This window comes from Tinamus guttatus, unplaced genomic scaffold, assembly GCF_059628265.1.
Source record: "Tinamus guttatus ecotype Peru unplaced genomic scaffold, ASM5962826v1 Tinamus_guttatus_pri_ptg000404l, whole genome shotgun sequence".
NCBI lineage: Eukaryota > Metazoa > Chordata > Aves > Tinamiformes > Tinamidae > Tinamus > Tinamus guttatus.
The window spans coordinates 355,003-370,577 of NW_028288938.1; the positions used below are offsets into that span (position 1 = coordinate 355,003).

General features: G+C 35.4%; 1 protein-coding gene across 1 annotated transcript in view; it reads left to right on the forward strand.

The window, feature by feature from the left end:
- The window catches only part of SPAG17 (sperm associated antigen 17), a 102,169-nt gene that overhangs the window by 27,227 nt on the left and 59,367 nt on the right, over positions 1 to 15,575 (forward strand). Inside the window, exons 7-16 of the mRNA XM_088531305.1 lie at positions 3,571 to 3,752; positions 6,993 to 7,148; positions 7,721 to 7,802; positions 8,157 to 8,275; positions 9,209 to 9,346; positions 9,433 to 9,546; positions 11,036 to 11,186; positions 12,626 to 12,856; positions 14,147 to 14,223; positions 14,860 to 14,976. Of these exons, the coding sequence (XP_088387431.1) occupies positions 3,571 to 3,752; positions 6,993 to 7,148; positions 7,721 to 7,802; positions 8,157 to 8,275; positions 9,209 to 9,346; positions 9,433 to 9,546; positions 11,036 to 11,186; positions 12,626 to 12,856; positions 14,147 to 14,223; positions 14,860 to 14,976 (1,367 nt within the window). The remainder of the gene's footprint in view (positions 1 to 3,570; positions 3,753 to 6,992; positions 7,149 to 7,720; positions 7,803 to 8,156; positions 8,276 to 9,208; positions 9,347 to 9,432; positions 9,547 to 11,035; positions 11,187 to 12,625; positions 12,857 to 14,146; positions 14,224 to 14,859; positions 14,977 to 15,575) is intronic.

Below are 15,575 nucleotides of genomic sequence, written 5' to 3' on the forward strand. Positions count from 1 at the left end.
GTAATGTAGAGAAGTTTTCAGATCAGCTGATTCAGATGGACCTACTGCATCCTATTTAAAGATCTGCCTGCCATTTATATTTAAGAACTTGTAAGGACAAGTGAGACAGTGGAAAAAGACCTGGGAAGAACAGGAAGAGAACCACAACTAGTTAAGGGACTGTAATCAGCTTAATTTCTGTTTCTGCAAAAATACCGGTGTTGCTGTTTTAAGGAGGGCAAAAGTGTTAAGAGATGAATCACTTTGTGATCCAGACCTATAGTCAACAGCAGCCAACTGCATTCAATGCAGCAAGTCGAGCTCACAAATAGCACTGTTTATTCAAATGCAACATTTGCTAAGCAGGTTGCGGGTGTCAGTACAAGAATTTCTCTACTACACCACTGGGTTCTTAGCTAGCCCTTATGTACAAATGTGCAATAATCACTCACCCTCACACTCAAGGAGTCTCCTCAGACAGGGTCTCAACCCAAGGAGAGAGTTCTCCACTGCACACTCACTGCTTCCAGGGAGAACCTAGCTCAAATATGGAAAGCCCTGGGTTAATTTTATGCCCTAGTCAAATCAGAATGGGGTCAACATGTTCCTCTCTTGGAAAACTTTAGACCCTACAGAATAGCTGTCAAAAGTTTACTGGGGAAATAGGATGATGCATGGAGAGGAATTGTAAAGGAATTTGTGCTGGGTCTGGTATTACTGGATATTTTCACTGATACTGGAGTGAGAGTATGTGATTCAAATACAGAAATGATCTTGACAGAATGGAGAATAATTATCTAGACAAAAGAGTATTCTGTTTAATATGGACAACTATGAGGTAGTATAGTGATACAGGAATAACAAAATGCAGAAATACAGGCTAGGAAATGCCTAACTGGATGACAGGTCTCTTAGATAAGCTATTCTGTTGGAGTGGCAAATTAAACATAAGTCAGCAAATAGCTATACTACTAAAACTGTATCACTTAAAAATTATCATCTGCAGGTTATACATGAGAATATGGTTTAAAAAATACCTGAAGTAATCTTACACTACCCAAGACTGAGGTAGGACCTTAGAAGATGTGTGTGTCAATCAGAAGATTCCAAGAAAGAAAATGATTAGTGATTCTTAAAAAGTGATCTGTGGAAAAAAAGAAAAAGGAATAGTTGTTATCCTTAAGTTAAGAGAAGACTGAAGGGAGTTGGGTCAACCATGGCAAGTTTTCATGCATATAAAGGGACAGAAGGTTAAGGATTTAAATTGTAATTGAGAAAATCCAATTCATCAAGAAGAAATTTTCTGCAGGTGAGATTGAATACTCACAAGTCATGGAGGAGGGAACATAGCTTTCATGATTTTTTTTTCCATTCTTGGTGTCTGATGACTTTCATTTTGTGATGTAAACTTCTGTTTGTATCCTTTTGTATAGTTAATTTACTATTCCTCTGATCACTCACATAGGTTTTCCACTGTTAATTCAGCTTTTCTGAGTTACTGTTCAGAACTGAGAGCAGTTTCTCAGTCTAAAAAAAATGAATTGTTTTCTGTCTGCTGAAAATAGCTAACTTGACACATACATCGTAACGACTCTAGGATTCCTGTTTTCATAGTTATGGTACAAAATTTCTGTGTGGTTTATTAGTATACACCAGATGCTTATCTTCCAACATTTTCAGTTAATATGATTATAAAAAGGGTGATTTGGTCCCAAATCAGGTAGAGTTAAATACTTTCTCATTTCTGTCACTGAAGACTTCAAGGTCATTCAGTTATTCTGTGGAGCTGCCCCAACTCTCCATTGATAATATCTCCCCTTAGCTTCCTTGGGGTTATTTACTAAAACTTTAATTTGTTCTAAGAGAGTTTATACTGAGAAAATATACTTAAGAAAAGAAATGCTTCGAAAAGCAGGAATAAGAATGAGAGTGGGATAGTACTGAAAGATAAGAGCAATGCAGGTGATTGATGATGGGAAGCTGTAATGTTTGGTGAAGTGGAAAATCCATTTTTAAACCTATTTTCAAGTTTTTTAAAATCAATTAAACTATGGGACAGAGTTACTAAAATGTTATTCTTCTACTGTAAAACAGGACTGTCTGTCTACAGTGCTAGTAGCATAGTGCCATTCATGTTTCATTCAAAATTACAAAGAGGTTGATTCGTGACTCAGCAGCCCCTGATACTGCCAAGACCAGCTTTGAAAACCAACCTTGTTAGGGGAACATTGCCACGGAAGAGATATTGTCCTGAATTACATGGTATCATTCATGAGCAGCTAAAAAAAAAAAAAAAGAGAAGACTATGATGAGCAATTAGGAGCACAAAACTCTCTGAAGTCAAGTGATCATCTAGACCATGTTTCTGTCTCCATAAACTGGTGCCTAAAGAATAGTAGAAGGAAAAGAATAGTAGGAAAATAAGACAGGCAAGGAAACAATAGGAGAAGGAAAAGAGTAATAGGAAAAGCCTGTGTGAAACTTCCCCTCCCATTCTCACTGCCTTTTCACCTCACCTCACTTATCTTCCAAGTATTTTCAAGTCAGGGGATTTTCCTGATCCTGATGTCTTTTGTCTTTTTAGTAATCTTCAGTGGATTTGTTTTATTTATTTTCTAAGTACTTAGTCTCTGCTTGAACTCATATGAAATTCTTCTACCTACAGAACCTTCCGGCAAACTTCCCAGACTGCCTAACTTTCTGCACTCATTTTAGGATACATATCTTTAGAGTAAAGATACAGCTATTTTTTTAAGTTAATTAGCCATGGTTTTTGATGGCTGCTACAGAAGGCATACATAACTTTGAAAACTATAAAGAGAGTCAGTCTTTTTGAAAGAATCTACAGCCTTATGGATTTGGTTTTTTTGAAACCCATGAGGACACTGAAATTATGCTAGTGATATATTTGCCCATGATAATTAGATATTAGATGTGCTGAGAACCCATACTCCAAATGAAAGCAGTATACTACAGGTTTATTGTCCCTATATCTCTTAAATTTATGCTGTTAAATGTATTGTTGATTCTTTGATTCCAGAGGATGATTTGCCTTACTGGTGGCATTAAGAGAAAACCTGTTTTTCTCTGTAGTCAGAGCATCTTTGAAAATTGATCACTACAGCACTACAGTACGATAAAAATGGAAACCATACAGTTGCTAAACTAACTATTCATAGTCATGAAGACCTTAGTCTTTTTTTCTGAGGAGGGATGGGGGGCAGGCGAGGATGGAGTTGGGATGGGTAATGGTAATAATACAACTTGCTTACCCAATGTTTATAGAGCAGTTTGGACTGGGTACTGGCATCTTTGAAAAGTGCAACATAGGATTTTTATATTTCCTGAATTTCAAGTATTTGGGGGGTTTTGTTTCTTTTGTTTGTTTGTTTGAGGTTTTTTTCCTCTAAAAGAATTGCCATGTTTTTTTGAGGCTCCTTCTTCTGGGAGTTCTAAGTTGGGAATCATTTTTTTTCTGTGTCGGTGAGAATGGGAATATTTTAATCGTACTTACAGAAGACTAATATGCTATTTATGCTTTCCTTAAAAAGAGGACTTTATACTAATTTATCTAATATTTAAACATTTTAGTTGTAGAAACAGAGAAAAGAAAGAGGGATGAAGCTATCAAAGACCTGGAAACATTTTGGAAATACTTGGAGCCAATTCTGAACAGCGGAAAGCATGGATCAAGTCTCTTTGATGTTGCCAGACTTCATCACCTGGTTAAGGAGAGTTCCTTTCCCCCTGATTGGTCTGACAGTGAAATGCTGGTCAGTAGATTGCTTTATAATAATGCATTGGCACACTTTTGGGTTTGTAATATTTAGCATGAACTTAGGAATGGTGAGAATTTGAGCTTTGTCATCTATGAACCAGAACCAAAAGAGTTAGTAATTTGTGATTTTGAATAAAAATATTTATTCATGTATCCAACAAGTTTATTCAGCATATATTCAAAAGGAGTTCTTTGAATAAAAATATCTGAGTTGAAGTATCTGAACATTGGAAATCATAGCAACAGAGTTTATAAACAGAAGGATTGTATAAATTCTCCGTCTTCACATAGACCCAATTTGTAATTTGGAAGAGTCTAATGTTGGTATGAAATGACATGAAATACTGTATTTTTGTATTCCTAGCAGCAATTCTACTTACTGAATGTCAGAAAAGTCATGAGAGGAAATGAAAATGAATGCAGAAACACTCTGATCTAGATGCTGTTTTAGTTCATCCAGTACTCTTTCTTTTTGTGCTGCCCAAAGCATGCCTCTGGTTTCTTGCTTACTCTGATGAGTCAGGACCATTATTACTGGCAGAGAAAGTGAACCATTAGAAAAAATTTCCAGCATAGGATCTGAAAGGCAGCAAAATAAAAAGGCCCAGTGTCTTCCAGTCTACAATGGCAGCAGTAAAAAACATAGATTGCTAAAACAAAATAAAGCAACATTCCATAATTTACCCTACTGCATTTCTGGTTTTTAGTAGTTCGGTTAAAGGGGAGACTACAGTCTCTGGGCATTTATTTATACTATATTAAATTTTATATAAACAGTCTTGTGAGCTAAGAAGTATCCTTGAACCTGAAGGGATCAGAACTGATTTTGTCTAAATCCACAGTGGTTTCTAAGGCATTCATTAGAAATGCCTCAACTGCAGAAGTACGTAGAATTGCCATTATACTATTGATGTGGTTTTATGAAGCCTATTTTGAGAAAGAAGTTCTTTAATCCTGTCTATCCTTTTCAGAATCACTTCTAGGGAATTGTTGCTGGTTATGAATATCCTGTAAGCAGTTATCCTTACTGAAATAGAAAAGAGAACATATCTGTCACTGATTTTGTTTCTAGCAGGTTATAGTTATGTCCTCACATTCTTCTGTAAATCAGAATTCAACAGAGTTCTAAAGTAGGGAGATTTGTAAATAAAGAAGAAGAAAGAAATAGATGAGAAGAACATAGGTCATGAAGTCATGTGCCTCTGTTCTGGTTGTCCTTGGAGAGTTTTTGAGTCCTAGCTTGATGAATCTTTGAAGCCAAAGATACAGAGGAGAACTCTTGTGACATTGTTAGACATTGGATATAAAAGTGATTTAATATTATAAATAGAAAGTAATTTCTTTTCATGTATTTTTTTTCCAAAAATAGTCATCTTTCCCCAAGTGCCATGCTTCTAGTTAGAGAATTTTCTTTTGATGAGCCTCTGTGTCTGTTTGGAGGAGAGAGTAAACAAATTGGATCATAAATCTGTAATTATACAATCCTTTGCATCTGTCCCAGTAAGCAGTGCCAGTTAATGCTATTAACAAAGGTATACAAATATTAACTTCAAAAATTCTGCACTTAGAACTTCTCTCCCAAATATCTTCTCTTTAAATACCACATAACTGAAACAAATATTTCATAACTGATCAGTGATTTGGTGTACTTATTTTGCCATAAACTGCCGTAAAGAAAGCATGAGTTTGAGAAAGCAGCTGCTTGATACTCAAAGGTCAGTTAATCTGCATTTAGCACTTAAAGGCAGTTGGTGCTTCCTCACTGGGATTCATTTTAGAAAACAAAACTGACACATCAAATGTTAGTCATTTTTATAGTTCTTGACCAAGCTATTGCATCAAGCCTTTATACAACACAGGCAGTCTGGGAGGATTAAGTAAAAGCAATGTAATTAAATCTTTCTTGTTGTCACAGAATGTTACCGTTCTTGTCATGTGGAAGGAGTCCAAAACCAATAATATACATCGAAAGTTATCATAAATAATTTCTTAAGTCTCTTAGCCAAAGATATCCTTGATAGTTTCATAATTTGTATCCTGTCTTCCGAGGTCTTGATTTCCATTTTTTAACCTGCTGGTCCTGTGTTGGCAGTTGGATTTCACTAAACTGATTTCTACTGCCATGCGCAGCAGCTCTCCAGCCACTCTCATTAGATTTTATACAGAATTATCTATTTTTATATTTGTCTTTATCACACCTCTCTGGGAGGAAAGGAAGGACAAACATGCTCTACCGTGATTGTGTTAAGCAAACAAGAAGAAAATGCTAAAAGAATGCACCGACTTGTGCATTATTTTCATGTGACTTGTTCTAATGTTTTCATACTGTGCAAGGTATGAGCCTCTTATCGGCAAACTCCTTAATCCAAGAGTCTTCTCTTACTTTCATGAAAGCAAAATGGTCTGTTACAGTAGGCAACAACAACAGTTGTCTAAAATCACCATCATTACATCTTTCCTGTTATGTCTAGGATTTAGAAAAGAAGAATATGGCCCGTTAAAGCCACTGAAGCCTGAGACATGTGGCTTCGGGCAGGTTTTTGGTACATAGGCAAAACATTTCATATTCAAAATAGTAGCTAGTGTCCTGTCAAGCCTGAGTGTTATCCACAGTATACCACCTTAGTTACCTTGACTCCTCGATTGTCAAATTTTTGAAAATACAGCTTTCTGTCTTTGAAAGTTAGGATTGTATGGTGATGTTTTGGTGCTTGTACTGCTTTAGAATTCAGAATCAAAGTCTTGAGGTTTTCCTTTGTTTTAGAAGGGCAACAACAGTGAAGAAGTGTGCCACTGATAGTTTTTTGTTTTTGAACTTCTGTCCTTTTAGGGCAGAGGAATATTTGACATTGCAAGTATGCCGCAGGCTGATCACCAATAGAAACATGCCTTTATATCATATAGAAGATACATCTTCCCTGTTTCTTCCCATCCAAAATAAGACCTACTTTCCTGTTACAAAAGAGTAGAAGGGCTACTTTTAAATTCAGATAGGCTCCGTACAACAGCAATTCGGCAACACTCAATTTTACTGTGGTGTGATAATCATTAGACAAATGAAGATGAGGCTCTGTTTTCTTAAATTACTCTACCAAACATTTGAATTAGTGGAGAAAAAGTCCTTTAGCAGATTTTTAAACAGCTTTTGGTTAAAGAACTAGAGAGTCCCGTGGCTAAATTATATGACACTCTTGTATCTGAAGTTCATTCTTTGCATCTCGTTTTTCTTTCCTAGCTTGTATGTGGCACTACACTGTTTGAAAGTATTGCTTGTTTAATGTATGATTGCCTGGACTGGAAAAGACAGCATTGTAACTACTTGGAAAACACCAAACTGATTAATGTGCCTACATTATCAAAGAACAAATTGACACAATCCCCTGTAACAGAGGTAAGGATCTCTCTTTTATCCTTTACCATGCTTCTTATAAAGAATAAATGGAGTGGATTACCTGACTTCAATATGGCAGTCAAAAATTCAGCTTAGACCATCACTCCATGTATAATTTGCTAAGAATAATACTGGAACTTTTGTCTTCAGCATTTAAAACTTCATTAAAAATAGCAGAGCATTAGGGAAACAAAAAGGAAATCTTGAAGGGTCGTATCGTTATTGGCATAAAGTATCAAATTGCTTTATTTCTGATGAGCATATTTTACACATTCGCAAGTCTAGAAAAAACAAAGTGCTTGCACAATATTAGTTCAATCTCCAATCAGTTACCTTACTCTCTGTATAGTAGCCAAGTGGCTTGTGAGATGTAAACTAGTGACAGGGAAAAAATGGGATTACTCCGTTCTCTAGCAGTGCTACTGAATGCAGGCTCATTTAAAGCATTTATAAAAATGCAACTATCTTACAACTTACTATCTTGTACTCCTTTCAAAAGTTAGGTGAGCTCATGCATTTACATGTGGCATTTCTCAATTGTTCTGACTTTTTCAAATTCTCTCTTCGTTTAGGTACATCCAACATCACCAACTATATCTTCAAAGAAAAAAGGGCAAGCAGAAGAAGTTGTGTCGACAGTAGTTTTGCCACAGGGTATGTGCAAAAGATTAAAGTGTTGCTCTGTAGTTGTTCACTCTGTTTCACTGTTCATTCATTACAACACAATTCCCTGAAGTTATTTGTTCGGTAAACCAAAGGTGTGATTTGATGTTGCATGGGTAGTTTCTGAGTGAATACATTGTGAAAATTTCTGGAAACTGCAATGGTGATAACTAAATTCTTTAGAGAATCACTTCATCTAGCTATTACGAATCACAGTTGGGTTTAAAAGCTAGAGCAAATGTGGACTTTTTTCAGTATTTCTATGAAATTACCTAAAAGTTGAACTGTTCTATAAAACTGTCATTTCTGAAAAAAATCTTAGTATGTTGTCTCTTATTACAACAGAGGAAGAAGCTTCTCTTCTGGCTGCTCATGTCGACTTGAGGTATTATAATGACTTGCTGAGTCAGATTCCTGAGGAATGCATTTCTGTGTCTTTAATCTTGAACTGCATGTTGGAACAGGTGATAGCATTTTCTTATCTGTTCATGTGGTTTATTCAACTGAGCACTGTTGTTATGAATTGATCAAAGACAAAAAAAAGAAAAAAAAAATGTTTCAGTCTAAAGGAAGAGGCTATGCCTAGAGGAACTGACCAGAATGCAGGAATATACAGGTCCATTATACAGGAATTAAGACTCAAAGTTCTTCTTCTCTTTTCATATAGTGCACTTGCCTTGTAAATACAGTGCTATCCAAAGTTATCTTTTGAAGAGTGCAAATCCAATATAATCATGTGAGGAAAAAGGCGTAATTTGTTAGCTGAGTTAATAGCAAGTTTTCATATGCTGCAACAATAGTCTTGGTACTGGATGTTTACTGTTCTAGTCACTATACAAAGATGCCCATCTAGGGCAAGTTTAGCACTAAAAGTGACGTTATTTATGCTAATCCTTGACACCTCTGACTTCTGTCAAGTTCAGACACAAATTAGCAACGATTCACGGAATGATTTAGAATGAGACTTCTTCTTCAACACTTCTTTCAACACTTCTTTTATTCTTTTTAGTTTATTTGCAGTATAATCTGAAAATAGACTCAAGCAAAATTACTCAGGATAAGATCCAACATCTGATGCAGAATCAGTTTTTTATTATCTGTGTACATTAAAAAATCTTAACTTTTCAGTTTGGAAATATATTTCTTCTCATCCTTCCTAACCAAAGTGTAAAATAGGAGAACACATTTAGGTTACTGCTTTCTGTATTTCAGACTAACACAGAGAACTTTAGTTTTGCTGCTTGTGCAAAAATATTTTGATTTTCTTTTCAGAGAAAATTTATGAATATGTGTGTGTGTAACTTGTAGGTAGCTTATAGTGAAGGTCTACTTTTGTAAATTTAGTGTAGTTGAGTAGCAATCATACTGCAATGAAAGTTACGTGTCATGTCTGCTAGGTTATTGCAAGTGAAGAAGACCTTACACCACCTAGCCTGATGGTACCAGAGCCGCGGGCAGATGGACTAGATCATACCATTGCAGATCATATAACCTCTATCCTTCCTTCTCTTCCACTTTCTGACAGTGAAAGAAAGGTTTGTGTTGTCATTTCCTTGTTTTTTGAACTGACAAATAACTGGTTATTGATGTTAATTTTATCTATCTCTTTCTTATTTAACAGAATCTCTTTGACTACTTTTCTTCCAAATACAATGAAAGAGAGGCTGTGACCCCCAGGGGCCCTCTCTTACTAAACTACCATGATACTCTGGCTCAGCGATTGCATCTACTGGAGGTATAGTGCTATCTATAGTATCTAAACAGTTCTAAAGTCTGCAGGCAATCGATATATAATGCACTATGAATGATTAAGTGGTATTTTTACAAAGAAGAGTAGGATAGTCTAGATTTTTCCTACTGGATAGGCTCACTAACACTTGTGTGTAGTCTGCTTAAGGTGAAACTTGTGACTGTAATTGACAGAGAACATGGATCACAAAGTACAGAGCACTATATTGACATCAGTGATCTGTTTGCACTGTTAACGAGAGAGTTTAGCTTTTGGCACGGTTAAGCAATATTACAGATCTTCTGGTTTAGTTTCATCTAGTGCAGATGAAATTGATACAGACACTGAGTTACTACACTGATAACAGTGGAATAGCAAATAGACTAGAATAAACAGAAAGAGGTGGAGAAATATAAGAAAAAGGACTAAGTCTGTGAGTGAATACAAGAAGTGCATTCATTTGGGGCTTAAATGGCAGAAGCATAGTGTATATACAGGTCATTGCTGTTTTTCCCGAAATCTAACATAGGCAAAAAGGTTCAGAGTCCACTGCAAGGTTTAGAATTCTTTCAAAATAAAGGTTGCAAATTCCTCAAATTTTCCTGAAGTCAGGGTATAATTTTACCATTAAACACTGAATATAAAATACACTGAAGACAACACAAATGTTAATTTAATTCTAGATTTCATAGCTAGGCTGCAGACCATCTGCCTGGTTTCCTGGATTGCAGTTTGTACACCATTTTTACAAGCTTTGTTTAAATAGTATTTTTTTAAAAATAGGGCTTGATACATTGATGGTATTGAAGTAAAAGACAAAACTGAGTAGTCACTGAGAGATTGCTCTTAGCAGACCTGTATTTGCTGCAAAATAAAATCAGGATATAGCACAGTGTTTGAGAAAGAACTGGAGAAAAAAACAGATTTGGAAGATGCGGTCCAGGAATAATGTGCAGGAAGTCATGCAGACCACAGAAAGACAATGTTAGAAAGAACAAACCTGAAGGATTCTCAAAGAAATCTCGAGAGTCGTTAGATCCTTAAAATTCAAGAGTAAGATCCTTAAAATCCATAGTGACATTATTGTCACAGAATTATCAGTGAGTTTATGATCTTCATCTCTGTGAACTGTAGTGCAGACCAACTTAAAGATGTATGCAACTGTCCTGATGCCTATCTGAATAATCAGTACACAGCTATGTATTCCAGAAGTCTGGAGTCTGGCTAGCAAAGGCCAATATCTTTAGACAAGTAATCACTGACTATGGCTACTTTCAGTTATTTGTTTCTGGCTGTCATTTTCCTCCTCAAAATATCTGCTCCCATGATTCAGTGAAGTACTCTGAGCACCTGGCCAAATTTAAGTATACATCCCACTGTCTTAAGCACATTTTTATGTCTTCAGTTATAAAGACTATCATTTATTCAACCTAGTTTTAGAAGCCCACTATTGTAAACATTTACTTTAGTTCTGATATTCTGAATTTTGTTCCAGATCCAAGAGGACTTAAATCCAGAACAAATTGAGCGTGAAATGTTGGACAAGCTGCCTCTTAAAAAAATTCTCCAATTCAACCTTCCTTCACCTGAGGACAACGCTAAACGCTTGGCTAGAGTTCATGAGCTCATGCATTATTGTACCACTGGTGAATTGATTTTATTTTTACTGATATAATTACTTTTTATTGTGGCTAATGATCTTGTTATATAGCAGGAATCTGTGTATAGATGTTTTCATTTACCTAAAACCTCGTGCAGCATTTCCCAGTTTTCAGTTTCTTGATGAGACCTTAGCCTACCCTAAAAGTTAGGCTAAGTTCAGAGCTCAGTTTTATGGTCACTGTGCAAGGCTATACTAGTTTTGTTTGGCTAAGAGTTGGCAGTATGTCAGAATTCTTATTTATTCAATAAATACACACCATTTTTGCGGGTGGTTTTTTTTTTTTTTTTTTTTTTTGGTTACAAAAATGCCATTTTAACCTTAGAACACAGAATGAATTTTGGGACACAGTGACATAAACACTGTATTTAGCAATGGCCTTGTTGTGGAGAATCACATGTATGTTACATGTTTTTTACTAGGAAATAACAGTGGTTTTCAAAAAGTATTCTCTATAAGTTGTTGATGCTAATAGCAAAGTGGCTTTTATAGTAGTCCCTTTATCCAATCAGCAGAATACGCTCACTTCATGAGCCATAATTGCTTTTACAGTTACCCTTTCTTGGAATATGGATGCAACTATAATATAGACAGTGAAAAAATCATAAAAACTGCAAAAAAACACATTTTGGTACTCTATGATGACTAAGAAATCAAAATCCAAATCTCTTTGGTTGCATTTATGCCATCATATAGGGCAAATGATTGGAAGCTGCCTTCCCTGCTATTCATTTTTGAAATCCCATGTGTTGGATTAGTTTGCACTGGCTGTAACATTTCTAGTTTTTGATGTGTTCATTTTAGAAGGCATGTCTTAGCTATTAAGGTGTTCTGTATCACTGTAACATGCCAGCTAGTGGGTGTTAGATTTGATGGTCTTCACTGCACTGTACTATATGGTAAACTCTCCCAACTATTAAGTTGACTTGTACCTTTTTCACTGTTGTACTTATCAAGGAGGTTTATAATTTGAGTATTGAACTACATGCTTTCAGGTGAATTCCCGTAATTCTCATAGTTACTGTTCTTGTATAGACAGCAATGTGTTCAGTCACTAGTAAAAGCACTAATGGAAGCCTTTTCTTGAAATATAACTTAAATACCTAGTTGCTAATCTGGTTCGATAAAGTCTAGTCAGTATTTTTAAATCAACATAGTTTATATAAAAGTTAATAAGCCAAGAGGCAGCAACAGCATGTAGCAAGCCCTTCATTTAAGATGGATTAATAGTTGGGCTTATCATTTTTATGTTTGGACACATTAGACCTGGAATATAGAATAAAATGTAGCACTGATAATTTGACTCAATAGCATTAAGGAAATAAGCTTTTGTAGAATTGCCAACAATAAGCTCACATAGTCTTATATTTATGTTCTGCTGAATCATAAGGATATTTTCAGTGAATGATTATGATTCTTCTATAGAATTTACGAGTTGGGCGGAAGTAGAAAGAGCCTTCAAAGTGTTTACTTTTGAAAGTCTGAGGCTAACTGGGCCAAGTGGCTCTGATCTCCTGGAGAGTTGTGAGTCCGTGGCTGGAAGTGAATCTGAAGTGTCCTATATCCCCTGGGATAATCCAGCTGGGTTTGCAAGACACCTGAGACAACTCTTCCTTGCAGAAAAGAAGCTTAATGGGAAATCTTCAAGAGGCTCTGGTAAAAAACCCTCCGTTTACATTACTCCTGAAGAATTTGTATATGCTCTTTACCACATCATTTGGTAAATCAGTGTTATGACTTTTCTTCATTGTACAGATCATATTTTAGTAGGCTGTATTTTGGATATCTTTGTAGGCATAGTAGATAGTGACAAAAGTTAGGGCTTTGTTTTGTAAGATAACATTAAACATTTTATTTAAGCAACTCTAAAATAATATCTGTAGAAAAGCATGACATGTTCTAGGAAACTCCTTTGTCGCTTACTGAAGACAGACTAAGTATCTTTCAGATTCCTTATATCTTTATATAGCAGTTAATAAATGGACCTAATTTCCCATAAAAGCAGAGACTAAAAATCTACATCTAGAAGTGGAACTGGCTATGGTCCACATACAAACAAATACTTTATGTAGTATTTTCTCACAGAAGGAGTATTTTTCTGGCATATGTGAATTATGATCAAAATATATTTGACCTTTGTATCTAGTCAGGCCATAAAAAAATAGGAGAATTCTTCAAAGAGTTGTGAGAAAATGAAAAATACAAGACTGATGAAGTCTGACTAAATCAAACATATGGTAGAATTGATGTTCTAGATTATTAGTTTAAACATCATTTTTTAACAGTCACATTAGATACATTTATGTTGGGCCAAAAATATGTGGAAAATTTCTAGGTAAAATCACTGAGAATGTATGAGTTATGTTTCTTTTTCTTTCTTTCTTTCTTTCTTTCTTTCTTTCTTTCTTTCTTTCTTTCTTTCTTTCTTTCTTTCTTTCTTTCTTTCTTTCTTTTTCTTTCTCTTTCTCTTTCTTTCTTTTTCTTTCTTTTTCTTTTTCTTTCTTTCTCTTTCATTCTCTTTCTTTCTCTCTCTTTCTTTCTTTCTTTCTTTCTTTCTTTCTTTCTTTCTTTCTTTCTTTCTTTCTTTCTTTTTTCTTTCTTTCTCTTTCTTTTTCTTTTTCTTTCTTTCTTTCTCTTTCATTCTCTTTCTTTCCTTCTTTCCTTCTTTCCTTCCTGCTTTCTTGCTTTCTTGTTTTCTTTCTCTCTTTCTCTCTTACTTTCTGTCTTTTTTTTTTTTTTTTGGCTGAACAGCTTGGGGCTTGTTGCCCATACAATGCTCATTTAGGAAGTAAGTGTGGCAGAGTTGCTCATGTATTTAGTGGACTGGAAAATTCAATCTGGAGACGATCTCTTCAGAGGAAGTTAAGGAAACTGTATCACTCTGACCTTTGTGTTTAAGGCGGAAATTTCTGGAGTTCTTTTTAATCTTCTGCTTTCATTTTCCAGGACAGATGGAAACAAGCAACAAGGATGGGAGAGATGTTATGTTAAACAAAAACTTGGATGTTTTTATTTCTGAAATGGCAAGTGTGATGAATTGAATATATAGCGCTCTGTAACTTGAAACAATGGAAAACACTGTTCAATGCAGGGATTGCGATGTTTTATGTGAATGTTAATTTTGTGATATTTCAGAGATAGTGCCTTAAAAATTATAAAATCTTTTTTTTCAGCTGTAAGTTGATGGATTTGGGTGAAGCTACGAATGACAATTCTGTGCTGGTTTCACTAAATACCAGAGTTCAAATGTTAGCATGATGGTTTAAGAGAAAGTGCCAAATTGTGTCACAGTAATAGACTGTGTAGTTTGGCATCTTCAGAAACACCTGCTTGTCATACAACTCTAGATAAATATAGCGCTTTTAAAGTGACTTCATAGAATCTGTCTAAATATTCATAATTGCTTACAGCACTCAAAAACCTTTAACTTAATAATAAAAATAATTAGATTATGTTTGCCATAAAAATTCAAAGGCAAAAAAAATTAGAAGCAATTGTGTTTTCTATTAAATTTTGCCATTTGGATCTACACATGTGCGCATGTGTACAATTAACTGTGATGCAATATGGAATATTGTCCATTAAGTTGACAAGATTATATTTTATACAACTGACACTGAAATGTTGATGCTCATTATTTTGTTTTGCTGTGTTTTGAGGTGAGTCCAGAAAATTACAGCCCAGAATCAAACTTAGCAGAAATAAAAAAGACTCAGAAGCGTTGTTTGACGGACTGGATTTTTGCTGAGCATTTTCAACCACATGTTTTTCTTCAGGTATCTATTAGCTGATGATAATATAGATACAGTCTCTCTTCAGAATGGTGTACAGAGAATTAATAATAGGATAAAGGATAGTTCTGTGCTAGGTAATTGATTCAGTTTAATCCCTGATAAATATTTATCAGAATGTTCTTAGACCGTTTTTCATCAGCTAGTATTTAGTAGGTAATTGTCTGGTATTTAGTTTATAATTGCTTTTAATTTTCTGGTTTGACCATACTGTAGCTGGCCTTTTTGGTAGTGAGCCTTTAAACCAAACGCACGATGGAAACAAAATTAACGTACTGTTTAAGGTGATCCTTTCTCATTAAGTCCGACACATTTCTTGAACACTGCCAAAGACAGTGACTCCACCACTACTTGGGCAGCCTGTTCCAATGCTTCTACCATCCATGTAGAGGATTTTCCTAATACCTAACCTGAACCTCCCCTGGCGCAACTATAGGCCATTTCCTCTTGTCCTATTGGTAGTTATTTTGCAGAAGAGATCGACCCCAGCCTCACTACAACCTCCTTTCAGGTAGTTGTAGAGAGTGATAAGGTGTCCCCTAGGCCTCTTCTTCTCCAGACATAAGGTTTGTGCTCCAGCCCCT